Here is a 26,484-nt window from a genome sequence, read left to right as displayed (position 1 = left end):
TTCCCACAGGATCACAGCTACCGGCCATCCATGTACCTTCCCCAAAGGCTGACCCCCATCTGGATACAACCTAGAAGGATGTTGTAGCCAGGCAGGAGCAAATCTCTTCTCCCAAGCAAGCAGTGACAGGACAAGAAGCCATAGTTCTCAATTCAAGGAGAGTGAGTGCTGGAGCAAGTCCAGAGAAGGACAATGGAGCTGTGGAAGGGTTTGGAGCACAAGTCCTGTCAGGAGGAGCTGAGAGAGATGGGTTTGTTTAGCCTGGAGAAAAGGAGGAAGCTCGAGGGAGACCTTACCGCTTTTTACAACTCCCTGAAAGGAGGCTGTAGCCGGCGGGGGTCGGCCTCATGGGAAGGGATGCGGGTGGCATGAGGACACAGTCTTAAGCTCTGCCGGGGAGCTTTGGGCTGGACATGCAGAAGAATTTCTTCACAGAAAGGGTGATTAGACACTGGAACCGGTTGCCCAGAGAGGTGGTGCAGTCACCATTCCTGTTTAAGGAAAGACTGGACGTGCCACTTGGTGCCATGGTCTGGTTGACACGGTGTTCGCTCACAGATTGCACTCAGTAATCTCAGAGGTCTTTTCCAAGCCAATCGATTCGATGACTCTGTGACTCCCCTCGCAGCTCCGAGCCCGGGCGGCTGTACCCGGTAGCGCTGCCCCAGCCGCCGCGCCCTCCCGGCGCTGCCCTCGGCCCGCCGCCCTCAGCGCCTCCTCCGCCCCCGCGCGCGGCCGCGAGAGCTCGGGCGCCGCCGTGCGGGGGGAGCGGCGCCGCGCTGCCCGACCGGTGCGGCGGACAAGATGGCGGCTCCCATGGAGCTGAGCTGCTGGGGAGGAGACTGGGGGCTGCCGTCCCTGCACCCGGAGTCTCTCACCGTCATGGTAACGGGCGGCGGCCACCGCCCGGCCCGGGAGGGAGGGGGGGAGCGGCGGCACCCCGGGGCTTGCCTGCCGCCCTCACGGACGCCCGCGGGGCTCCTTTTTGCCCCAGGAGAGGCCGGGGGTGGGAGGCGCGGTGTTGGGCCCGCGGCGCGGCCCTGGCTCGTTCCCCACGGGAGCCGCGGGCAGCGCTGCCGCCCTTCCCGGGGCTGCGGGGCCTCTGCCCGGCATGCGCTGGAGTCGCATTAGGGCACTGAAGCCTGACCGAAGCCTGTCGCGCACCTGCTGGTGGTTGGTTCTCAGTGCACGAAGGTGTTTAAATCAACTTTTAAAGCTCTGTCTTACGCTTTTCTTACACATTGTGACAGGTTTTCTCCCCTGCTCTCCAATCTTTATTGCAGGCTTACGCCAAATTTGCTGGTGCTCCCCTGATAGTGAATACTATAAATAACTCCTGGAGAGCGCCGAAAGGTACCTTTTTGCAGCCTTTACTGTTTTCATGACAGCCATGTTATACATGCAGGTTCCAGTTTCTGCATTTCCATTGGGTTTGTGTTCCTGAATGCAGTCTGCCCCCGGTAAATGGCTTCACAGGATCAAGTGTAATGAATTTGTGGGAATAAAATAATGGAAGGCATAAATAAAGTGCTTCAGAGGACAATTTATTAAGAAGTGTATGGGTGAAGCAGCAGATATTTAACAGAGCAATAATGCCAAGTACATAACTGTTTCAGTCAGGCAGTCTGAATTGATGGTATAGGGAAAGCAAATTTGTAAGCTTTTTGCACTTTGCATTTTTATAAAGGTAGTAGCTGGAGTTGTGTATCAAAGAGCTCTTTACTTGTAGCTTCATGGGATGGTACAGTTGGAAGTGGAATGTGAGCCTCAACAAGTATAGCTTACACCAGCACAGATGTTTAGCAATGTGCTGAGCTAGAGGCGTTGGCTGAGAAAAGGTGAAGGTGAGCTGTCAGAGAGGACTTCTTTGTTTTGGATGCATCTTCTCATTGCTTATTTGTTTGCTCAGCAGTAATTGTCCTGGTGTATTTCAGAGAGGTAAAATCACTGCAGGGTTAAAGTCCTCTGTCATTTACGCTTAACCACATTATCAGTTCAGGCAGTACTTTTTTCATGCAGAAGTGGAGCCTTTGGTTCTTGCTTTTCAGTGTGTTATTTTCTGTTAGGTAAAAATACCACAGACTAGCTTGGTGGACTTGCTAGAATTTTGGTAGCTTTCCTCATAAAGAATATACATAAAATTAATTTTAAAAGTAGTCTAAATAGTAAGTGATGGTGATAATTGATACTTTAATATTATTTAGTGCTGTCCTGTTGGGCTCATTGTGGCAGTTATGTTGTGAATGTGCAGTAAGGTGGCCCCTGTTACAGAGACTTTATAAGCTTTGATCCTGCAATCTTATAACTAAAGGCTGTCCAGGCAACTTCTGGGCAAGGGGAGCTATTTAGTTCTTTGAGTAGTTCGTGGTTAGGTAGTGGTTGTAGCAAGTCTAGAGAAAAAGGGTGGTTAAAATGGATTTGGAGGGGAAGGACAGAGGAAAAAGTGAAGAGGCTCAGAGGTGAATGAATTGAGAGGGCAGTTGGACTGAGTTGGAATTTTTGTCTTAAGATGAACATCTGAAATTCAGAGAAGTAGCCTGGTTGTTGAAGGATTGGACATCTAGCAGAAAATATTGGCTTCAGTCTGATTTGATGTTGCCCCTTTTTTTGTCTTGTTATTAGTAAAGGCCACAATAGACTAAGAGTATTTGTAACCTTGGTGGAACTCCCCTGCTGTGTAAAATTCTATGCTTATGTTTACATGTCAGGAAAATCTGAGCATGCTGCGGAGAAAAGGGAAGTACATAAAGTGACTGATTGCTTTTTAGTTATGTTAGAACTCATCCATACAAATCATTGACTGTTTTATTTGTGCCTTCTAGGAGATATACCAGTCCTGGTATCAAAAGACACTGTTATTTCTCAGCCAGCAAAAATACTAAACTTCTTAAGAAAGCAGGTAGGTCTCTTTCAAAAAGATTTCTTTTCTTTGCCTTGAGTGACTCTTGCATCTGTCCTTTAAACACTGGTACAGGCTTCCAAAACCTTGGAATTTAGTTCAGAGCCAGTGCTTTTCTTTTTTTCATACATGCATGAGAATTGCAAAATGAAGGATAAGAAATTGTTCTTTAAAAGTGTGCTCATTAGTTGTGTGAAAGATTTAAAAAATTAAAAAGCGTGAAAAAATTTAATTGAATTTAAAAGGAAAACAAACTTTATTGAGCAATTTCTTACTGATCACCCTGCTTGTAATTATAACACTTTTAACGTCATTATGACTTTGCAGACGTAGAATATCACAGTTTAGGTTAGCAGTTTAAATGGGTCATTTCCCAGTGCTCTTCTTTTGAAAGATAATATGTACAGCGTTGTTTTTAATCCATGTATTTTTTCCATAGCTTGTAATAGAAAAATGTCTGCAGGCATTTCTTGATGCACACCCTGTTATTGCCTCATGCTTGCTTTTGTAGATCTCGTAATATTTCATTTACAAAGAATAAAGCTGTGCAATTTCTGCTTTCCACAAAGTATAAATATGTCTAATAAACCATGGCATCATCTTTTTATTCCTAAGATGGTCCTCTAACCCATTATTCTGCTTTTACATTAGAAATGCAGTTCCTGTCTGTTCAGGTGTTTTGGTGAATGCCATGTTAGTGAAACAATAAACCTTCATAGGGAGAAAAACAGAATCTAAAAAGCTGCATTTGAGATGGAATTTGAGACACTTATTTTGAAATTCAGAAGTTTCAGATGCATTCGGATTAATTTGGATTTGGTATACATATTAATACCAAAGGTTCTGTAATGTTGGGGGGAAAAATATCCTCTTTAAGTATAACCATTATATACTTGTTTCTCGGATGTCCAAGTATCGGTGCTGGCCCTTCGTTTATAAATTAATGAAGCAAATCTACTCAGTCCCCTTAAAATTTATCAATTGTTATAATGTATCTTAAAAGAATCCAGTGTTAGAATTAAAAGTTCAGTCAGTAAGTACATTAGTTTAGCTGTATATCTGGTCACTGACATTGTTAGCATCCAATTTCTTAACTTTTAGGATGTTCATTAAAAGCAAAATATGGGAATGTGTGCCTTTTTTTATGCTTACACCTGAAGTGTCAGATCCTTCTTCAGAAATAACAAGGCACACTTAGCAGAGGTTTGCTACATCTCTCAGCATTGAAAAGTTGCTTCTGTGTCACTGGGCATTTGCTTCGAAACAAATAGGAAGGAGACACAATATTTATTTTGGTAATAGGAGGGCCCAAAGCTCTAAGAATGGGAAAGTGGAAAAGGGAGATGCAGCAAGGTTTGACATAGCTAGTCTGATGAAGGAAAATTCTAGTGAGTGCAGGCTTTCTGTTCCAAAAATTGTTTATCTATTTATGGCCTTGATAGCTGTTAAGTTTGAAGTAACTTTGCATTGATCATCTATTTTGAAAGTTCTGTGTAAGACTATTTTTATAGTTTTGTTTTGTTTTGTTTTAATTCTAGAAATACAATGCTGATTATGAGTTGTCTGCAAAACAAGGAGCTGATACACTGGCATATATTGCACTACTTGAAGAGAAACTGCTTCCTGCTCTGGTAAATATTGATAAATACCTTGTAATGGTCAGAATATTTGGAATTGAATGCTGTAAGAGGTCCCCAGCATGAGAGACATTAAAAGCTGGAACTTTGTAGTTGCTTTGTTAGTCTGTTTTTTGGAAATACCATGTAGCAGCTTTTGAGAAGGAAAGAAGTGTGTGTTTGTGGGGTGTCAAGTAATAATAGTAGAATTGTGAAAGACATTTTAAAAGCACACTTACAAGAATTTTTTCCTTTAGGTTATTTTTTTCTACTGGTCTTTGGGAAACAGTATACTGAAAGCCCCTTATTCTGGCCATTTCTTGTTTCATTTGATTCTCCTGAAAAACCTCTGATTAAGATGTGTCTCATTTGAGATACACAACTGAAAGCCTTTTGAACTGTTGAGTTAAAACTTCTAATAAATTTAAATGCCCATCAGTAGTTTAATTTTTAAGTTCTAAATAACACATGGCAATTTGTCCTTGCCATTTCAGTGCAATTACATTAGAGCTATAAAACCCACAGACACTGAGTCTCTTGAATGACTTTGGCTTCAGTTTGTACTGGGAAAAATACTCTGACCAGATGATACCATAAGCTAGCCTCTTCAGCTGACCCTGGTTTCAAATTCATAATTTTGGAGTATCTTTCAAAATTTACATAAAATTTCAAACAAAATTTCAGAAAGTGCAGACCTGTTGCTGTATGTCTGCAACTTTTTTTGTAATATATTTTCAATATGAACTCTGTGTGTGTGTGCATGTGTGTATCTCTGCATACATGGTACACACATAGTTTTATGCAGATGCATATAGATCTCTGGACTATCTTTGGTGTTTTTCTTTATTTGGAAGGTAGCTATTGCCTTACTTACGTATTCCTGCACTCAGAGGATTAGTATATTCCTTTACAGAGCCTGATTGCCTTAAATTACAATAATTCCTGGTTCTGCTTTTCTGACTGAGGTCTTACACATTAGGTTTCACGAGATGCCTACTTATGTAATTCAAATCTGTTATATTTTTCCTCATGTTGATATAGCTGCACACTTTCTGGATTGAGGCTGAAAATTACTGCAGTGTGACAAAGCCATGGTTTGCCTCAAGGATTGCATTCCCACTGAGTTTGTATCTGCCTGGAAAGATGTCCAGGGAAGCACTGAACAGAATTTTGCTGACTAAGGGAGGGCCTCCACTCTACAGTCTCACGGAAGTGGAAGCACAGGTATGTGTCGTGCAGTGAGTAGTTCATAAGTTGGTTCTGTCAAAGAGAAGAACTGAAACAGTTTAGCACACTGTCAAATGAGGAATGGTGCTGTGCTACAGCCTTGCTACACCTAGGGCTCTTAGACAGTCTTGTGTCTCATCAGATATACAGGGATGCCAAGGAGTGCCTGAATCTCCTGTCGAAGAGATTGGGAACTTCTCAGTTTTTCTTCAGAGATACGTGAGTGTGATTTTTTTTCTTTTTAATTTCTCTGGTAAATGGCTAATAAAAAAGGTGTCACACAACTCTGTGAACACTTGAACTGGTTTTTTTTTTTTTAGCCTGTCAGAATGTTAAAAGTGCTTCCCATACTCTCCCATACTCATACTCTGTTTTTAGATAAGTCTGACTGAGCAAACAGAGCACAAACAAGATCATTGGACTGAGTCAATGTGGTGTCTCCCTTATCCTGCTTTTTTCCACAGAGAGGGAAATGCTGCCCACAGCTGCTAAGAAAATGTGAGGTGTACTGGAGAACACTGTTCTAGCCACTGAATGTCACTTCCTGGCTTTGTGTAGCAAGAAAAGGCTTTAGGCTGACGTGTTACTACTGCCCTCACGGGAGGAGGATGTAGGTCCAGGAGCACTTATTCCTGTGGTATGTGTGCAGAGCAGGAAGCAGATAGGGCCAGCAGCATAGTGCCAACAGGTCCTACAAAGCATGATCTCTTCCTTTAGCTGTTGAAGTTGGACCACTCTATGAGAGGGGATCCTAGTTCCATACTTACACCGTGGCTTTTGTGGTGCCGGAAAGGTGTTTTAGAGTGGCTTGTTTATCAATATAGGTGACAGCATGACTATGTTTTAATACTGATATTACTGTTTCAGCTTGCCAGCATGTCTCTAATTAAGAGATGCTGAAAGGAGTAGATGGTACAAAGCATTTACCAGGTTGATAGGGAAAGGTCGAATGATAGAAGAGCTGACTATATTCTGTCCTGAGTTGTGTTTGACATATCCAGAAAACTAGGTTGTAGAAGTCTTAAATGTCTTACCTCAAGTTACGTCAGTGTTTTCTTGTGTCACGCTTTTTAGGCCTACCACCTTGGATGCCTTCGTGTTTGGTTTCCTTGCACCAATTTATAAAGTGTGCTTCCCCAGGGTACAGTTGCAAGAGCACTTGAAACAGCTTCCCAATCTGTGTCGATTTTGTGATGATATTTTAACTTGCTACTTCAGGTTAACTGTCTCTGGTAAGTTGAGTTTCTTTTATCCTTTTTGTCACCTTCCCTCCTGTTTGGATTAGTACTCCAGGAATCCATTTGTGCACCAAAACAGATTAGATTTCATGTAGTTTGTGCTAGAGTTTCTGTGGGGAAGTGAAGAAATTTCTGAAGTTGGGGAGAAAGGATTCAAAATTTAAAAGCAAGTGTTATTACTCAGATTCCATCAAACACTGGCAAAATCTCATGGCTCACACTTAGTTCTCCTGATTTTCTCACATGGAATGGCTTTTCCACTTAAATTCTTCTTTGCATAAAAGTACTGTATGAACTCTCTCTCCAATGTGGGTTTATTTCTAAAAGAATTTAAAAGCTTTTGTTAATACCTTTTCACTCTTCATCTTTCTGCCTTCACTCTCCAGGCCATTCTCCAGCTGGACAGGACACAGCAGATGCTAATCTGCAGAAACTCACACAGCTTGTAAATAAGGAATCCAACTTGATTGAAAAGGTTACTTTTGCATCAGTCTCTTTAATTTTACTGCTTTGTTGTGGTTAACTTGTTCACAGGTATTCTTGCATGGCAATTGCAACTGTACAGTGGATCTTATTTTAATTACTTCCTTTCTAGCGAGTTGTGTTGTGTAGAGAGGTGGGAAGAATATTACATCATTTGGAAGGAGGAATTAATGAAGCCTTATAGTTAAAAATGTATTCTTAATACAACCAAAAGAACGTTGTCTTGCAGGTGTGCACACCAACAAAGGAGTGGTATCTTGCTGCAAGTGTACAGTCAGCAAAGGAGGAGGCAAATGTATTGGTCAAACCTCAGAAATGGTCCTGCAAATTAAGACTGATCACCAGCTTTCCTTATTCCCAGCTGCATGCTGTAGTAACTAACTGGCAGTCACTCTTCTCCCGCTTGTTCTCCATCTAGCTGTTTTTTATGTTATTTCTAAGGCTGTCAGTCAGCACCTATCAAAAGCTATACAACTTACCTGAAAAATACTTGTGAATAATTAGTCCTTTCATACAGACAGAACACTTTAGCTAAAGGGGTAGAAGGCATTTCTTCTTGAAAAAGAACAGTGTGTGAAATAGATAATTAACTATGATCAGCTTTTGTAGCATTAGGTATTGATGCTCTTTCTGGAATTGAAGTATGGCTGTGTAAGTTTTAAACAATGGGTCACATAGACATTTGTCAGGCATGATTGAGAAAAAACTGATCCTGCCTTGTGGAAATGGAATAGACTGGACAGCCTCTGCAGATCCTCTCCTGTGCTGTCTTATTCTGTACTAGCTAAACTTTTTGAGATCACATTACACATAGGGCATTAGATTGATTTCCTATGAAAATGTAAATTGTTTATATTCAGAGATAATTTTAAACCTGTCTTTGAAAAGGTCTTATCATAAGTTCTTTATTAAGTACTTTTTGAAATCTCTGACTAATACAAATTCACTCAGCATCTCCAGAACATATCTGATTTGAAAAGATTTATTCTTGGATGGTGCTGAATATACAGAAGCATTCATTGATGTTAGCAGTTTGACTGTTGATCTGCCTTCTAGCAGTGTTTGGCTAATGTATCATATTTGACCTCTAGACAGGATGTTGCTTTCTTCAGTAATCTTGACAAAATGACTTGAGCAGAAGCACACCCATTTGCCCTGAGCTTGATGCACCATATGTAATGGAATGAGTAGCAGCTCTGACACAAGTATATATTTGGGAGTGTAAAGAAACCAAAGCACCAGTTGTGCCTGGTCCTGACTGTAAACATATCCCAACCCAGCATTAATGATGGCAGCCCTGACAAATAAGACTAATCGTATAATCTATACTCTGCTGTTTGCCAGATCCGGCTCTCATTGTTTCTCTGCAGATGGACGACAACCTTCGTAGGAGTCCTCAGCATCCCCCTCGTAAACTCACAACGCTCAAGCTTGCTGCAGGTGGAGAAGAAAGCAGTCCAATGAGTCGTTTGTCACCTTGACACCTCTTGTTGCCTGTACATGTGTTTTGTAACTCAACTGAGTGCCACAGTAAATTTTTTTCATATGAATGTTTTGCAAGGGAAGAATCTGCTGATCGGTACAAGCAGAGAAGAAATAAAGCTTCACAATCTTCTATCTACCTGTTCTTTTAAGAAATTGCATAGTTCAGGCCGACTGTACACTAAGCTGAAGCTAAGCTAAGCTAAAAAGAGCTTATTACTGCAGATGTTAACATGATTTTGTACAGCATATTTTTGCCTTTAGCCTAGCAGAAATTTTTACCAAAAGTTAAAAATCTGCTTATGGAATGTTCACTGTTATTTTATTTTGTGGTTTTTATTTTACTATAATCATGTTACTGTATGTGAGTGGGTGTACTATTTGTCTGAAAAGGACAAAGTCCAGTTGCAGAGTCTGAAAAGACAAAATGTTGCTATTCGTGGCAGCTGAGAAATGAAAAGAAATGACAGGAAGGTAAATATTTTTATTGTGCTTTAATGAACGTGGGTTTATGTTTTATGGTTGTTTGTATCTTTGAAAATCTGTCATGTATTTCGAAGGGGATTATTGAAAAGCATGTGTGCTATGGGGATTAAAATGATGCACAATGCTAACATTTCACAGTACCTCATATTAGTAGTTTGTGAAACAGGCTTAACCTGTGCACAGGATAGTACCACATGCTGCAAAACTGTTAAGTCAAAATCACAGAAGACTTGTAGTAGATGGAGAAGTTTGATTAGTTGCTGTTAGGACAAGGGACTTGACTAGCAAACACACTGCATTTATGGTTTGAAAGAGACTGGTTAGGGCTTTATAAGAAGGCTGATGTAGGCTTTTAAATTTGTCACAAATGCCTCTTAATTAGTTTTGTCTTCTTTTTTAGTAAGCACTACAGTTCATTCAAAAATTAAACAAAAAATTTTCAAAATATTTGTTGTATGATGGTCTGTCTAGTTCAGAGTTCTTTTCTTTCTGCAAACTAGTATATTGCAGAGCATATTTCTTCGGTTCATTTATGTTTTCTCTTTAATAGCAGCGTTGCCAGTTCTAGAGACCCAAGCAATTCTGTTACAAGAGAGATGCTGTAATTTCTTACTGGCAAAATGCTGGCAGGTGCTTCATGAGTAGGTGTAAAGAGAACTAGTCAAAGAGATTGGCGAAAATGGCAGTGCTTGGGATACAGAATTCTGATGGTTGTATGTGTCAGATGACTGTTCTGGCTTTTTTAAAATTTTTTTTTATTTTTCTGGCCAAATCAAGATAGTTTTTCACCTTCCCTTTGGCTGCTAGTCGTGTTTGAGATACACAGATAAATTATTTCCTGTTTGTAAAGGCAAGACAGTAGATTATGTACATATTGTACCTTCAGACTTGATATGGAAGAATGTAACATCTTTAACATTTCTTAATTGAAATGTTTGGTTTCTAATGAGCACTTTAAAATACTATTTAAGCTTCATGCTCTTACTAGAGTATTTGTTGCAGTGATTTGAAATTAATTTAGCTCATATTTATGATAACTATATAAAACTGACAGTCCATTACATGCAAAAGTAATTCAAAAGTTTAAAATTTTTACTGCCTGTGTCTTGACAAGATTTACATAAGATCGAGTCACATAGCTTTCCAGAGTTCTTCTTTTACAAACATGGGTATGGAGAATATGCCTTAGTTATTGCTTTTGTGAATATATACAGTCAAAAATAAAATGTCTTTGTAAAAACAGTTATTGTGCCAAGATTAAAATTTTGAATTTTTAGTGGAATTTTGGTAGAGTTTTTTTGTGGAATTTACATTGGAATTTTTTTTCTTTTTTCTTGTAAAAAGGTTTACCTTGTCCATAAAAAAAAAACCAAACCAAACCAAGAAAACCGCTGCTGCCTGCTAGGACAAGAAATTGAAGCAGCTTAGCGTATCCATGAGATCAGATTTTTAATTTTTATCACACCTCTTCAGTACCATTTCTTTCTTTCAACACAGCTGCTTTTGGGAAGGAGTGAGTGGAGAGGCATGCATTTGCTGATCTTACTAAATGTGAGCCCTGGGCTATGTGACTCTGAAATTTTGGCAAACAAATGTTCAAGGAATTTCATTCACTGAGTGGCAGAGGACAGCAGGGCTAGAGACCACAGCAAACATTGCCTGCAGTCATGCACACCATCTCAGGCAACCAGTGAGGTTGCACAGCTGTGTACATCCTTATTTTACTTTCTACGCAAGAGGAATTCAAGCCCAGACTCCTTGGTGTGGGCAATGTCATCCCTGGCCTGGTAACTCAGGCTTGCCCATTAGTTTATTGGCATATTTTGTGTGCCTGAGTTGTGAAGCTGGGAGGTGAATGCTGTCCAGAGTGGGGTCAATATGAGTAACTGTCTGTCTGCATCTGAAATAGTCAAAGCTGCTCCTCTGGCTAGGGGGTAAAGATGATATCGAGGTGTGATTCAACTTCTGAGAGCAGACGCCTAAGAATTGAGTCTTCAGCACGTGCTGTGTCTGCTGTGTGCAAAGGAAGCCCTGGCTGCCTAACTACCATGAGATGAAAACCTGCTGTGTTGATTGGTTTCTCCACTGCCTGAGCTAATGGGTAGTCTGAAACACAAGGGGTCAGGCAGGCTTCTGCCCAGGCAGCAGTGGTGTGGCCTTGGAACCGACGTTTGCAGCCTGCTTCCTGTGCAGAGCACTGCCTGCTGCAGCTCTGCAGTCTCCAAATACTTCAGGTTGATGTGTTCGCTTCTGGTGCACGTGCCTGCAATGCACAAGTGTGGGATAGAGCCCTGGCTTCCCAGGGCCTGGCGACATCAGGGCAGCTGATGAGCCTCATCCTCCCTGGCCCCCCACCCCAGAAAGCTGGTGCCTAGGAACAGATATTACCTCGAAAGCAGCTCATCCAGCTGCCAGTTTTAAGTGGTGTGGACCACTTCAGCAGGTTGCAAATGTAATGCTCCTGGCTCCCAGGCAATCTTTTGGTGAAAGCTATGTGTAGATATCCTTAGGGCTATTTTGTATTTTTCTGTGTCAGCTGGTTGTAGACAGATATATATTGCAGAAGAAGTAAGATGGAAAAAGATTACAAATTAATAATTAATACAAATTAATACAAGTACATTGTATTTAACATTTCCAGGACTGCTTTAAAAAGTCTGCCCCTCTCTTCCCCTCCTCTCCCCCCAGCCCCTCCCCATTTTGAAAATACTGTTACATTAGGCTTTTATATACACTTACACATTCATGATGTCACATCACTTTTGCTAATGTAGCACAGCACTCCATTAAGGAAAAAAACACCCTATTTGATTCCTGGTTAAAATGGTTTGCAGACTCCCTTGAGTAGGTTTCTTTTGCTTGGTATGATTCTTGGCATTGCAGTGGGAGCCATTCATAGTGCTTTTTTTTTTTTCTTTTCCATGCAGAAAGACATAGCAGTTTTATAAGTTAGCTTGACAAACTAGCTTAAAAATCTGGATGGCCTGTGCTGTTGGCAACAAGCTGTTGTGAGTGGTTGATCATAGGCATGTTTCTTGGTGAGAAGATATTCCCTGTGCCCAGCCACTTGCCAGGCACATGGTATGTGATGTCTGGCCTGGAGACATCTCAGCAGCACTGCCATCCTGCATGTGTGTGAAACGCAGCCATACCAGGATAATGGTGATGTGGGGCTTAATGCTCCTCTAGCGCCTTGTGTCCTGATCTGGGCAGCAGAGCAGAGGCCAAGCCCCACTCTATGGTCTCTTCCTTACACAATGGAGATGTGCCCATCAGTGGTAAGGGCCAGGAGCAGCCTGTTTTGGAGCTGAGTTCTGCATCAGGGGTAGCTGCCAGGATGGCAGGTGACTTCTTTACACCATCTCAGGGATGTGTTAAAGCAGAGAAGGGAAGACTAAGTCTGGGGTTCCCTGTGCCATGATGGTTTGTTGTTTGTGCCCGGAGCAAAGGTCCCAGGAACAGATCCCAGCTCACAAAACACCAAATCAGATCAGGCTGGAATAAGAATCTGGGAAAGAGGTGGAAAGAAAAGGTGATCAAGGGAGAGGGATCAGGGGCATCTGTTTTCACCCTCAATGACTTTTTGTCAGAGATTTATGAGTGTCATGGTACTTGGGACTGAAAGACTCTGCTTCATGAGCTACAGCATACTGCTCTTGTGGGTAAAATGTGGGTGGAATCCAGTGGCTTGCTGCAAGTTTGATTGAAAAAAAGAAATTATTTGTAATGTGCTAAGTCAGTCTGCCTCAGTGCAGAACCAAGTGAGCAAGGTTTACTGTGTTTCATTAAAAGTTAAGCTGAGACCAGGAAGAACTGTACTTCCAGAGCAAGTAAGATCTTGCAGTAAATCAGCCCATGACACAAGGATGTTCCTCAGTGCTGTTCACCTCATCATGGATGTCAATGTTCCAAATTTTTTTAATGTTTGAGTGTTGCATGTGGGTTCTGTTGGTGATTTACTGTTATGAAAATACAGAATGTAGTCCTTCATTAAAATCCTCAGTGCATAGAAATTACATGCCTTGAGTTCAAGCAGCTCATTAAGTAGAAGCAATCTTTGTGTAAACATCAATGCTCAACTCAAATTTGCCAAGCCATTTTGACAAGGGTGGCTAGGCAGCTTGCCAACTCACACAGACACCTCATGGTTTTTGTTTTCAAGAACAGAGAGGTGAGAGAGGGAGAGCACAAACAAGAAAGTGGAAGTCTCTGCAAAGCTCTGGCTTACTGAAAGCAACGTTCAGGTGATGGAGGTGGAGTCCATCTTTGCTTGTATTGTCATTTGCTGCGGTGAAAGGAAACATACACGGAACATATCCTGGTCTGTGTATGTTCAGGCCAGGATTTCACAAGGAGTGTTGCTCTTACTTGTGACCACTAATGAGAGATATCTCTAAAAATCCCCCCAGTAGTATGTTACACTGCTCAGCTGCACCCATGGTGAGAGGTAGAGCTGCAGCACCTCCGTGGCCAGTGACACATGTCCTGCTGCAACTTGCGGTTGGAAAAGCTAATTTTTTACACCTACATGTTCTACAAAGAAATGTAGTGAATTGGACAGGAAGGATTGCTCATACCCAGATAGAAATTTGGAGAGGAGGGAAGGGAACTGATGGATACAGAACAGGCAAAAATTCTCCTGGAATAGCTGATACTCTGTGATTACGTGGGAAAGGGATTTCAGCTCTCTGCTCTGAATTAAGGAAAGTGAGAACTCATTTTGGCTGCTCCACAGCTCTTGGCAAGTGTCTGAGCCAGTGGATTAGTAGCTTCTCTGCAGTGGGCAGAGGTACCTTATTTTTCACAAAAATCCCTGAAAGGTCCTGTTTCCTTGGTGCAGGATATGAGAAACTCAGAAATCCCCCTGACTTCCATGGGGTAAGAAAGCAGCTTCCCATCTGTTCTGCTTGCTTCCTTAGCAGCACACAAGGATTATAGTGTTTATATGGTGTCCTTATTTTAGCTGAGCCAGGTAGCTGTCTTCACAGAGGGAAGACAAAGTGTTGAAATGGTGCTGGCAATCAGTGGCACCCAGTGCAGAGAACATAGCAACGGAGTGACATGCTCAAAAGGACTGAAGCAGGCAGAACACTTACTTTTTTTTTTCCGAGGAATATTTTGTGGGAGGCACCATATCTGCTGGGTACCACCTCCAGCAATGGGCAGTCATGACAGCAATTCCCAAGGGCTCTGTGCTGCTTGCAGCCCTGATCAGTAGACATCAATCGCCACCAGAGACCCTAAAGAGAAGCAGGACAGCTGAAATGACAGTCCCTCAGTGACAGACAGTGGGCATTACCCATATTTCTCCTAAATTACTAACGCAGCTTTCTCTTGGGTCAGCCTCAGGTCACACTTCGGTATGCTTCTGTCAGTTTTGTGTAGAAGGCTCTGTGTAGAATATCTGACTTATTTTGTTGTATCTTTACACTGGCTTTGTGCCAGTTTGCTCTCCTGCAGTTCTAGCAGATGAAGACTAAACCTGAAGTTGCCAGCTGTCCATATAATTGCTCATCATGTTTAGTTTGGGATGTTCCAACACATGTTAGAATATTACCATCCTTGTTTTTACAGCTTTTGTCCTGGGATTTAAGGACCCATTGGCAGTAAGAGATGAGACAAATAAACATGAATGCCCCGTCTTGGGGCATCAGAAATTCACCCATAGCTGTAACAAGGGTTGACTCTGAAAAAAGACTGATGGACAGCTTAGATGAGGGAAGGTGTGATATGAGTGACAGAAGAGTGGGGGTAGATATCTCTTTTACTAATCTGTATAGATTCATTAAGGAAAACATTTGAAGAGGAGCCCATGGCAATTTTTTAGGGCCTTTTGTTCAATGTTCTATGTAGGCTTTGTCCAGAGTATTTTCTCACTGTGTTTTCTCTTTTATAAAGAAAATGTCAGTCCTCTGTGCTTCTTTCCTGGGTTTCTGAGTGGGCCGGATTCCTGGAATGAGGCTCCTGGATGCTGTCTGACTCATCCGGTTGCAGGAGAGGTGGGTGTTCCTGAGAAATACAAGGGGCTGGTTTCCAGAGCTGTTAAAGTACTCGCCAAGTCTCTAAAATGATTTGTAGTCTGGAAAATCTTTGCAGAGCATGAGGTTGCTGTTTTATCTGGCAGAGTAAAGGAAGATTTCCTTACCTCCTTCACAATAAGGGCACATGTTTGTAGAAAAGTCCTGTCCTCATCTGCATAACACTGCATTTCTACTCTCAAGTTTTTAATTCACATTTCTGGTACACAGAATTCTTGTATTCTGTCCATTTTTGTTTTTTTGTGTGTGTGCCTGGTAGTCTGATGTAAAGAAAAATAGATTTTGAGACATTCTTTGTTCACCATTAAGAAAATTGTCTGCTGTCACAGAGCGAGTATCTTACTTCCTGAATCACAAATTGTATTCTTGGAGAAAGAAACAGTAAGTTCCAGAATGACATCTGCTCTCTGAATTGTCAGGCTATTTGAAGGGTTTTCGACAGCCTTAGAGCCTGCAGTGCTTCACTGCATCTGCTGCTCTGTTAGAGCTATTATTGAAATAGCATATTGCCATAAATGGGACAGTACAGGACAAAACCAGACCACTTTTCTTCCAAAGACCATTTGAACGAAATAAAATAGGCTACACTCTTGGAAATTACCACAGGATGTAAACCATATGATTTTCATTAAGCAATTATCTGCTAGCTCTCAACAATAATGATATCCTTTTCATTCTTTTTCAGTCAGTTTAGTGTGGCCTTAGGTTTTAATAACTTTTTTGTATGTTTTCAGCTTTAGCAACACTTCATTTAGTTGTAGATTTTACCAGATGTCTTCCTGAAACTTGGTTTGAGATAATCACTACAAAAAAGTTAGGTAATTCTTCATATGAAGCTGACACACCCTGGAAAGGACTAATATAAAGTCATTTTAAGTCGACATAGGTGCGTTAAGATTGCTTACTTGTTTCTTCTGACCACATTAAATAGCAGATTTACTAATGTGCTACCACTTTTCCCCCTCCATGTTTTTACAAAATTAGTTTTTTCCTGGTGCACTTTTACAGAATCTTCCAATGCTTTCACAGATCAAACATCAAAACTGAATAGATGAAATACCTTGACCTGACACCAGCACTTGTATTGCTTGTGCTCCTCTGCTCTTCATCATTTTCCAGGACCTTCCCAATTACTTGGTAGCTGAATTGTGAAAGAAATTTCTTGGTACTTCAGGTAGATGCACAGTGCCTGGTGTGGATGTTGGAAGGATGTTGCCTTTTGGAAGGAAACTAGGATATTTTCCTAGGATCTCCTGTGCCATATGGATGAGGATATAATGAACCAATTATTTTGGCAAAGACATGTATGCATTTCTCTTGTTTAACTCACAGAACAAAATTACTGGTCGGGGCAAACCTTGAGGAAGGTTTTTTTAGGAGGATAATATTATTTTTGGGGGCCTGAAGATTAAAAAACTGTTATTAAACAGTAGTATACATTTAGGATTTACTGAAAATGTTTGTAATTGTGTGTTAATATCTCTTGTACACTGAAGCAAGACAAAGAAGAGTCTTTAGTGCTTAGATATGTCCCAGCCTGCTGTGCAGCTGCATCGCCTCTTGAGACTGAACCCCAAAGTGTCCTTGGAGAGTCTAGCTGCTGGTGGGATCATTTTATCCATTTATCAATAATGGATTGAATTTCTTTTAGCAGCGTAAGCTGTGATAGAGCATGAGTGAATTTTGTTTTCCTTCCTTTCCAAACTTCTTTTTTCATTGAAAACTCTCTTCCTGAGGAGTCAAACATATGAGGCTGAGCTGTGGGTTTTTTGGGTTTTTTTTCTCCAAAGGTATTTTAATGTCTTTAGGTCTTTGGAAAGAAGAGCAGAACTTTAGGTGCTGTGGAAGTGCCAAACTTGATGATGCCTTGTCACCACAATTAGTCGCAGTTCTCAGCAGACCTTGAACAGAGTGACTGTAGATTTTTCCAGGAAATGAAATGCTAGCTGTCACAGTACAAGCAGTAAATGTACTTCAATTCTCTTCAGATTCCAGAAGTCAACTTCTTTGTCACATTAAAATTCAATGCATATTAAACTAAGATGTATTATATGTAAATGATGCCAACTGATCAAATCCTAGGCTTTGTGTCCTAAAAGTAAAAGAGTGTCACTCTCTTTCAGTACTGACTCTAAAAAAAGGGATTTTTCCTTTTGAATCCCTAACCCTATGGATAACCAGAGGACATTTTAGAGCTACTAACACCTATGGCTTAGTTTAAAAATGCAGTGTAAAGTTTGTGTAACAAACCCTGTTTGCAATATGGAGTACATTACATTACTTGTCTCCAAATTCCAAATTTAAAACTTCATTTATAGCATGGATGCTCTTAGCTAATAGCATTTATTTGTCATGAAATCTTTTCCTCTAAGCCACTATTCCTACAGACTAATGGAACAGAACCTATTCCTTATACTCCATGAGTCGTAGTGACTTCTGAGCAGATCTGTTTGAGCTACTAAATGAGTCATTATGCCGATTTTAACAGCATTTCATATTTTCAGATATCAAGAGGAAGCTGTGGAAATATTTCACCTGCAAGAAATAGTGTGCTACTCATTAGACTTTTCACTTTAGGTAAGCAAGAAAGAAAACTATTAGACTGCATATTCTATTGATTGTTGATGTCTGCTGAAGTACAGCTCTCAATGAACTTAAAAAAATACATTTAGAAATCAAACATACACATCAAAGACAGACCTTCTTGTTGGTTTGCACTTCAGATGTAGTTATAGAAGATGGGGTTTTACTTTTCTGTATCAATTTGAGCTTTGCAAACCTTGACCAGAATCTCTCTGTCTTGCTCAAAGAAAGAGGAGATATATAGTGTTTAACTCTTTTTGGCCAAAACCAAGACTACCAAAGATACCTTTTCAGTTGTCCAAAAGACCATTAATCAAGTAAAACCTTCCCATTACTTTTGCCTCTGCATTAAGAGATCAGTGTTAACAAAAAAATGCACTTCAGGTAGAGTACTCCTCATCAAAAACTGCTGTAAGAGCCTTTCACATCTGCAAGGTAAAATGAAACTAAAGGTTTATTTTTCTAGCCACTGGTACTGGCAAATAACCTAACATGAATATTAAAGACTCTGCTCTAGACACGGGACTCTCATCTGTGTCAGCTCTTTAGCTGTAATCTTAAATATTGTGCAGGACAACATGATATGTTCATAAAACTGTATTGCCTTAGGCTTTTTTCCCCATACTTACTGCTAACTTAATTGATGCAGTTGGCAGTGGCTAGCAGGAGCTGATTATGCTTAACCTCTATAAATGTTTGCAGCATGCAGGGTGCCTACTCCTCTTTGAACCGCTTATAAAATTTGGATCGTAAACCATCTGTTCCTGGAGTTTTCCCAGGGTGCAAATGGGATCCAGGAAAAACAGAATGTGTTGCTAGCTGTAAATCAGATACCACAATGGTGGTCATATTCCAGTTTCTACTAATGGCTTCAAAGTTTTTAAATTTGCATCATTTAAACACATGATGCCAGTAACATGCATGCAGAAAGTATTAAAGCTTTGAAGGTGGTTCTTTAGAGCTGACACTTCTGTTCATGAGCAACAGTTGGACAGCACTACTTTCTGTGGACTAATTGTGTTCCTCCAAGAAAGGACATTACGGAAGTTTCTCAGAAAAGGGGGTATTTTAGAGACTTCATCAGTTAAAATGAAAGGCTCCATTTGAGTAGGAATTTGGTGTGTTGTGGCACCACTTGCAGCCCCTTGCCCCTAGAATCAACCTGGCTCTGCCTGTTATACAGCTCTTTCAGAAAGCAGAAGAGGAGTCCAGTGCTCCAGTGTGTGTCTGGCTCGGCATGAGCAGTGCCATGACTGCTGCCTCAGTGCCCATGTGTGCCCATGGCAGCTGGGGATTTTAAAATCAAGTTCAGGTGGTGCTGATGGGAGCAGGCTGATAGGGGCAAGGCAGTCATGCTCAGGGCTGGCTGAAGGGAGGCTCTGTAACAGGATGCCCAAGTTCTGGCAAAAAGAAGGAAGGGGCTCTTGGGTGGAGTGTCTTCCTGCTGTGTTGTCTTCAGGTTGGGACAATTCTCTGCTGGGTCTTTTCAAGAGTACCCAAGGCCTGGGCATGGCCTGCAGCTAGAGCAGTTAACACTGTGGAACCACTCTGTGTGTTCTGGACATTCTGGTTCACTCTCGTTCTCCCAGGCTTGAGGTCATGGTCTGCAGCATCCCAGACTCTGGCACACAGCATCCCCACAGTATTGTCCAGAAGGGTCTGCTGGAGGTCTTCAAAAGATCAGGTCTTTAAAAGAATAGGCTTTTCCTGGAACCTTTTCAGGGTTTGATATGCAGAGCAGAGAAAATAGCTGGAGAGAAGAGAGGGTGAGATGGGGATTTTATTTCCGTTGGTTACACCAGGCTTGGGAGCTCTACATAACAAAATCCTGGTTTAAGTGGTACGCAATTAGAGCACTGATAAGACTTCACAATGCTGGGAGAACCTGGGAGGTATACATATGGTACATTATTCACCACAACAGCTTATTTGAGTGTGTAACATATGCCAAGCAAGATGACATCAGATCTCAAGAATCTACATTACACGTTGCTGAGCTGATAATCATGACAGTTGTGAAAGGTGGGAGGAAAAGGATAAATGCAGTTTTGAGCAGAGGGTGACAAATTAATTTCAACAACTGGAATACAAGAGAAGAAAAAAGTTTACTTGTGAAATGAGGGAACTTGAGTAGCCAAGAAGGAGTCAGTCCTCTTGGAGTATTTGAAAATTGCAGGCATCTAGGATGAAGTTTGGCCCCTGTTGCAGAGACTGAGCTTGTTTTCAGTGAAGAGAGATATAATTTCTTATGGTTAGCATAAGCATTAATAACCCTTCCGAGAACAAAACACTTACTGTTAGTAAAGTGTTGGAGTTACTATAGATTTCTGTCATGAGCTGCTGGTATATTTAGTAGGGTACTCTGAGCCCCACACTATCTTTTACAATGAAGTATTCTCCAGTTTTGCTGGTTTGCTCCCTTCGGCATGGATTTATTCATCATTGCAACTCTAGTACTGACGGTAATAACTTCCACTGAAGTGGATCCAAGTATGTGCTACTTAACATCCTTTCACCCACCACTGGGTATGAAATAAAGGAATTGTTCAAGTGTATGAAGTAACTATTAAAGTCAGATTTGAACACGAAATGAAAAATCATCCTGCAGCCAACTGAAACAGCATGGAAAATTTGCAGATAGATGGTAACTGCCTGAATTGGAATCCATCCAACAAATCCAAGCTAGCATCCTGATGCAAAAGCTTTACTAAACACTCACTCCCACACAAAGACACTCCTGAAATGGGAATAGCAGTAAGCCATGAGGACTTCTCTTTCATGCCTCATGTCAAAAACAGCACTGCTTGTAGCACACTCCAATTATGTTCTTCTAAAGCGAACTTTGCTTAGTCAGTCAGTACCATCACAAGTTGCAGCATGTACGTCATCCTTGGAGGACTCTCATCCAAGTACTGTCCTGCTTCATTTCCAAGGCACGACAAATGACAGGGTGGTTGCCACTGACATAAATTTTACTACCTTGCACAGATGCAGTCCAGCTGCAGCAGTCTGAATCTCCAGCAGCTCCTGATCTGGAGAGATGCTAGGTGTAGGCACGGCCTTGGGGCAGCACTGATAGAGGGTGTCTGTGTGTGGCAGTCTTGGCAAGACACACAAGGCTAGACACTGAGCACAGAGCTCCTTAGGCAGCTGTGCTCTGACATTAAACACTGAGTTTTTCCTTTTCCTGGAGCAACTCTGGCAGGTGAGACTGAACCCATCACAGACCCATTCCAAAACGTAACTCTCATCTAAATACTCATCATATTTGGCATCCTTCAACATAACAGTCATCATACTACTTTATGGCAACCACAAAGACCAGAATGAACCTGGGCTTTCCTCACACTGAAATGCTGAACATAGACAGGTGCAGATATCTGTGTCTTCACAACAGCAGTGGGATACTCACATGGTGAAACTTCAAGGTCAGAACATCCATGTCCAGCCTGCTAACCCTCTGAGATGGTACTGAGTAAAGAGAGAAGTTCCTTCCTGGTGCAGGGTTTTTTTAAAATAGTATCTCAGCTTCATCTCACCCCTGTTCTAATTTTCATCTCCTATTGACAGTGGAGACATCTAAATGACACTCATGGTAGCTTGTGTTCACAGCCCTGGAAGCCCCAACCTGTCACTGGGCCTGAAAGCCACAAGTCACACACGGAGATCAGGAATCTGAGGTGTGGTTAAGTGACTGGCAGGTAGAGGATGACAAAGGCTCACTGCTTGATCATTGACTGGGGCTGTGCACAGAGCTACATCCCAGGCTGTGACACTCTGGGGTCCTTCCTGCTCTAAAGCCAGGCTACCCAGCCATGGCACATCTGTGCACCCCCATGAGACCAAGCCTCTTGTTTGCACAACTGTTTCCCCAGAGATGTGATCAGCCCTCCCTGCCTCTTAACATTTCAAAACTAGTGTCATGAGCTCTGTCATGCCGCTTTTTTCTCTCTGAAACTGCTGGGTAAAATTTACTAGTTTCACAAATTTTTGCACAGTAGAATTCCTCTTGAGAGACAAAAAATTGTCTGTAACCCTTACCCCTTTTGTGCTCCATTGTCCTCCCAGTTTCCTCCCTGTAACCCTTACCTCTATTGTGTTCCATTGTCTTTGCAGTTTCTTTCCTGTAATGTTCAACCCAGGCAAATGGAAAAGACAAACCACGTCCTACATAGCACTGGGATAAAAAGCCAACCCAAAAGCAAGTCTCATGTTCCATTTGAGAATACTGTCTTCTCTGTGGCTGCTGGTGAGGTCCCCAGGGCCTCTGAAAGTGCAGAGAAAGCGCTGCAGCATGTGACATCTTCTCCTTAGGGATAGCATGTCTTCCTGACTGAGAATCAGATTAATCTTTTTCTGAGCTGTTTCCAGGAAAGCTCCAGCTCACCCAAGTACTGATCTAAATCTCTACTGAATTTACTGACTGTGCCCACAATGTTCATGGCTCAGAGCAAGGCTCTGCCTCACTATCTGGACAGCCCAGTGGTATCAGAGAGCCTTGGGTCACATTTTGACTTGCAAAAGGATGCATTTCATGGTTGTCAGGTTGGGAGTTTAGACATGTTTTACTTCACCTGATTCTCTTCAGCAATTGCTGTTCTGACTGACTGAGAAGGGATCTCCATCTTCCCAGATGGGAGCTTTTCCAGGAGATCAAAGAGGACCACATTCACCCTTTTCCACACGGAGAAACATGATCTAGTGTCAAATAAGCATTTAACATTAATCCATGAGCGTGGTGATGCTTTTTGTTGAGGGGGACTTTTGGTCCCCAGCATCAGCAAGCAGACACTTGGCACATGCTTCAAGTGCCCTGGGCTGAAACTCACTTCAGCCTAACTATGCACTGATGTGAAATGATAAGGATCAGATCACTGGCATGATACTATGGACTCCAAAAAGAGAAGAAAAAGAAACTGTTGAGGAAAGAATTAGAGGAAGATTTTTTCATCAACCAGAAAAACAACTTCTTGAGGAATACAGATACTATATTCCTACTACAGTTCTTTGAAAACCAGAAATATTTCAGAGCAGTTAGAAGTTAACACTTGTTATTTAAATAGTAGTAGTGCATTTCTTACATTCATGTTTCATACGAGAAAAAATAAGCCCTGACACTACACCTGAGGCTGACAATACCTGGCTTTTCAGGGGCTTTTGGCAAATATTCCCTGTTGTCTGCATGATCTCTTCTTCATGGGATGAGCTGGTTATGACAGGCAGCCTTTTGCCTCCAGGTGGAGACAGTGACTAGCTTTGTTGGGTTTTTGGTTTGGTTTGTTTTTATTATTTTCATTTCTAGTGGATTTGGGAACAAAATATTGCTGTTATGATGCCATTTCTGCCAGAGTCTGAAAAAACAGATGTGTCATCTGAGCAGGCCTGATTGTTGTATAACCATGCAGAATATTCTGACAAACTTTGTGTCCATCTGAACAAAAACATTCAGCTGTGTCCCTGCCACAAAAACACCAAACTTCTCAATATCAGCAGGTTTTGAAATTTTGGAAGGTCAACACTAGCTGAAAAGGCAATCTAAGTGTTTTCATAAGGTGATCTAAGTCTATGCCTTTGCATTATAAGCCCTTATCATTTTTCTCACAGAAATATAGGCCAGGATTCATTAGGATAAACCTGTCTTTCCAGCCTAGTTAACCTGATGGAACGTTGAACTAAGGAAAGAAAAATACTCTTCTTTTTCAGGTCAGGATTGCTTTGGGTACCACTGCAGAGAATTTAAAAACGGTGACGATAGTGAGTCCTTCAGCAGCAAAGGAAGGTGGGGTGGCAGAGCTCCTGCTGGTATCCTGCCCCGCCTGGCTGTGATTGCTATACCCTACAGCAACCCTTTCTCTGTGCCTTGCACATCTTCCTCAACCCAGAGCTTCCTATCTTGCTCCTACAGCAGAGGTGCTCTGTCTTCATTGCCAGAAAACACTCTGGAAGCTTTGGAGTTTGTCCTGCTGTTAGTGCCCTGCAGGCACAGTGGGATCTGGGGATCAGTGCTATGGCAATTTCACTGCCTCCTCCTGAAACATCCCTAGGGGTCTAAGTGTGTTGTACAGTACATAGCAGAGAGTAAAACCTAATGCAAATTCACTGTGCTAGGCTTGACCGACTGTGGATTTAAAATATGAGCAGATGGAGAAAACCTCCGTATTTACTTCTAATTACTTCTCACGCTGTTAAAACCCTCCATTGAAAGATAAATTAGAAGAGATGGTGACAAACATGAGATTTTAGATTTAGAACCTCACCAATCACCATGGCTGTTTGACAAGCTTTCCTATCTACCTCAGCATTTAAACCTTATCACCTCCTGAGGAAGCCAGATGCTCCAAAACCCTACAGTTTGGAAATTGCTACAGTAAGAAGATGCACAAATGTAAAATGTTGCCTACGCTGGGCAGTGTGCTACCCTGCTATACCGCAATTTCTCACTGGCTCTGTGTGCTGTACTTCATTTGACAGCATTGTGTCCCAAGAGCTTCGTCAGAATGAATAGGCCAAAAAAAAGAAAAAAAAAAAAAGAAAATAGCACGAGAAAGTTGTTGTATACTCAAGGTGCCTCAAAAAAGGAAGTTCATGCCCTTTCATTTGGAATTTCCACTTTGCATGGCTTCTTGACAAGATGAAGTCCCAAGTAAGCCACTTGGGCAAAGTCAACAGCAGTACAACATTTTCTCCCATCTTGTCAAAATACCTTCCTATTTCACCTGCTGTCAGGTGCAGAGTCTACATAACCTGCAGTAGCTCTGAATTTCTTCTTGGAGGAGATACAAGGACTAAGTCTGACATCATAAACCAAGTAAGGCCCTTCAAGAGCCTCCCTATATAAATTCTACCCTGGTAGAAAGAAACCAAATCTGAGCAGGCTGGTAGGATCCCAGCACTTCACAAAGCATGACAAGCTGGTGATGACCCCTTGTTGTAAGAGTATCAACACACCACTGAAATAGCAGTTAATATTGGTAACTGCTGAATGTGGAGATCCCAGACTCCCCTAATCCAGCCACCTCCAAATTGTGTAATGCAGAGAAAAGGCTCAAACCTGGCAGCCGTTGACAGTTCCAGCCCAGGCTTGGCTATTCAAAACAGTCAGTCTGGCCTCAGAGATCCATGGTGGGAGATAGCTGTATATATGATGAGCTGATCTGCCTTTTGCTTTTCCAGATCCAGACCTATTTCCAGATTTTGCATAAGGGTGGACATATCAAGACTACACTGACGCTACAGTACATGGCAGGAGTGATTTCCTGCCAAGCACTGTACCACCAAGTGCCTTTGACATGGCACCTGTTAACAGCTGAAACCCAAATCAAGAAACTTTCAACCTTGTCGCTCAGCCAGAAATGGGGACTCAGGATACCTTTCTCTTTTGGAAGGCACAGCCAGCTGGTAAGACAGGAGGCAATTTAATAATAATATTCCTCACTTTTACCCAACTCCTCAGGGGTTCAACAGTAGGTGTGGAAGATATTAATTTTCTTAGAATTAATCCAGCTGTGATCTGGCTTAATTGACACAGAGGCTTCTGATCACCATCAGGTATTTTCAAAGTACCTAAATAGCAGTGCGCCTCTGCTTTTTTTAAATCTGTTTTGCATTCATGAGGAAGAGGAAAGTAGGGAATAGTTTGATCAGTGTTGGATTTGTGTGATAAAAATGGTTGATAACAAATTTTGTTTGTGCATCCCCCTAGCCAGAAAACTAGTCCTTGAGACCCATGTCTTCTCAGTAGTTTTGGGTTTGTTTTCTTTCATTTCAATTTGATTTTTTTTGTCTGTCTTAACCTTAGAAAAATGTGATATGCAAGGTTTGAATCTTTGCTAATGGAACATTTCCTCCCCGGCTCATGGTCAATGCAGAAGTAGTGGTAGTGGTTTAAACTCATGTTCAAATACCTATTGCTTCTTCTCCTGCCCTTAAGCTGGTTGTTTTACCTTAGCATGACCACTGACCCCATTATTTCTCATGGCAGGTTTTGCCTACCTTACTGTGATAAAGTCTCAGGCAACACTTTCCTACCCGAATTTTGTACTACAAACGACATGCATGGGTTTACATGGGAAGGTATGCTGCAATTCCTACTTGCACAAGAAATAAAGTTCCCCTTGTGTGCAACAGGAGTGAGCTATCAATCCCAGGGATTAGAATTTACTATGGGTTTTTGTAATGCCTACTGTGAAAGGACCCCAGCCTTGCAGAGACTGAAGGCATTATTGCAATGAATATTATTGCAGAATATTATATGCAGGGGCATCAGATCTGATTAAGTGAGACACAGCCTGAAATATGTAAGGGCCGGTAGTAGTATCAGAGTCATTGTACGGCAGTGAGCATCCCTCCAACAGCTGGTGCTAAGCAGCTCAGCCTGTCTCAGGTTACCTCTTCCAGCATCCCCTTCCCTTGCTGTCCAGCCAGGGAGCAGG

At 41.7% G+C, this 26,484-nt stretch overlaps 1 protein-coding gene and 1 long non-coding RNA gene across 7 annotated transcripts; both read left to right on the top strand.

Moving 5' to 3' along the window:
* The first annotated feature begins 743 nt into the window (after positions 1-743).
* On the top strand, positions 744-10,713 carry MTX3 (metaxin 3). 6 transcript variants are annotated; one of them, XM_085042038.1, is made up of 10 exons: positions 744-885; positions 1,284-1,353; positions 2,823-2,899; positions 4,438-4,530; positions 5,557-5,739; positions 5,885-5,961; positions 6,817-6,974; positions 7,367-7,455; positions 7,693-7,781; positions 8,834-8,898. In XM_085042038.1, coding segments are annotated over exons 1-10 (918 nt in total). In that variant the 5' UTR covers positions 744-804; the 3' UTR covers positions 8,835-8,898. The 6 variants fall into 6 exon arrangements, with proteins under 6 accessions (XP_084898164.1, XP_084898166.1, XP_084898163.1 ...); XM_085042040.1 differs by lacking the exon at positions 8,834-8,898 and adding an exon at positions 8,808-8,823; XM_085042037.1 differs by lacking the exon at positions 7,693-7,781 and having other exon boundaries at positions 8,834-10,713.
* A 1,607-nt stretch (positions 10,714-12,320) lies between these two features.
* On the top strand, positions 12,321-25,309 carry LOC146424917 (uncharacterized). Its single transcript, XR_014846703.1, has 4 exons — positions 12,321-12,775; positions 15,330-15,430; positions 17,974-18,046; positions 25,226-25,309. It is a non-coding gene; the product is annotated as an uncharacterized LOC146424917 (long non-coding RNA).
* Positions 25,310-26,484: the final 1,175 nt, after the last annotated feature.

Source organism: Lichenostomus cassidix, chromosome Z (assembly GCF_008360975.1).
Source record: "Lichenostomus cassidix isolate B80296 chromosome Z, HeHo_3.0, whole genome shotgun sequence".
Lineage (NCBI taxonomy): Eukaryota > Metazoa > Chordata > Aves > Passeriformes > Meliphagidae > Lichenostomus > Lichenostomus cassidix.
Note: the sequence above shows the minus strand (reverse complement) of the source record. Positions and strands in the feature narration are given on the sequence as shown.

Excerpts from the sequence above, each read along its gene's own strand:
- MTX3 (XM_085042036.1), top strand. The coding sequence starts at position 805 with ATGGCGGCTCCCATGGAGCTGAGCTGCTGGGGAGGAGACTGGGGGCTG. Across the intron at positions 886-1,283 it reads CGGAGTCTCTCACCGTCATG|GCTTACGCCAAATTTGCTGG; the intron begins GTAACGGGCGGC and ends TCTTTATTGCAG. Across the intron at positions 2,900-4,437 it reads TAAACTTCTTAAGAAAGCAG|AAATACAATGCTGATTATGA; the intron begins GTAGGTCTCTTT and ends TTTTAATTCTAG.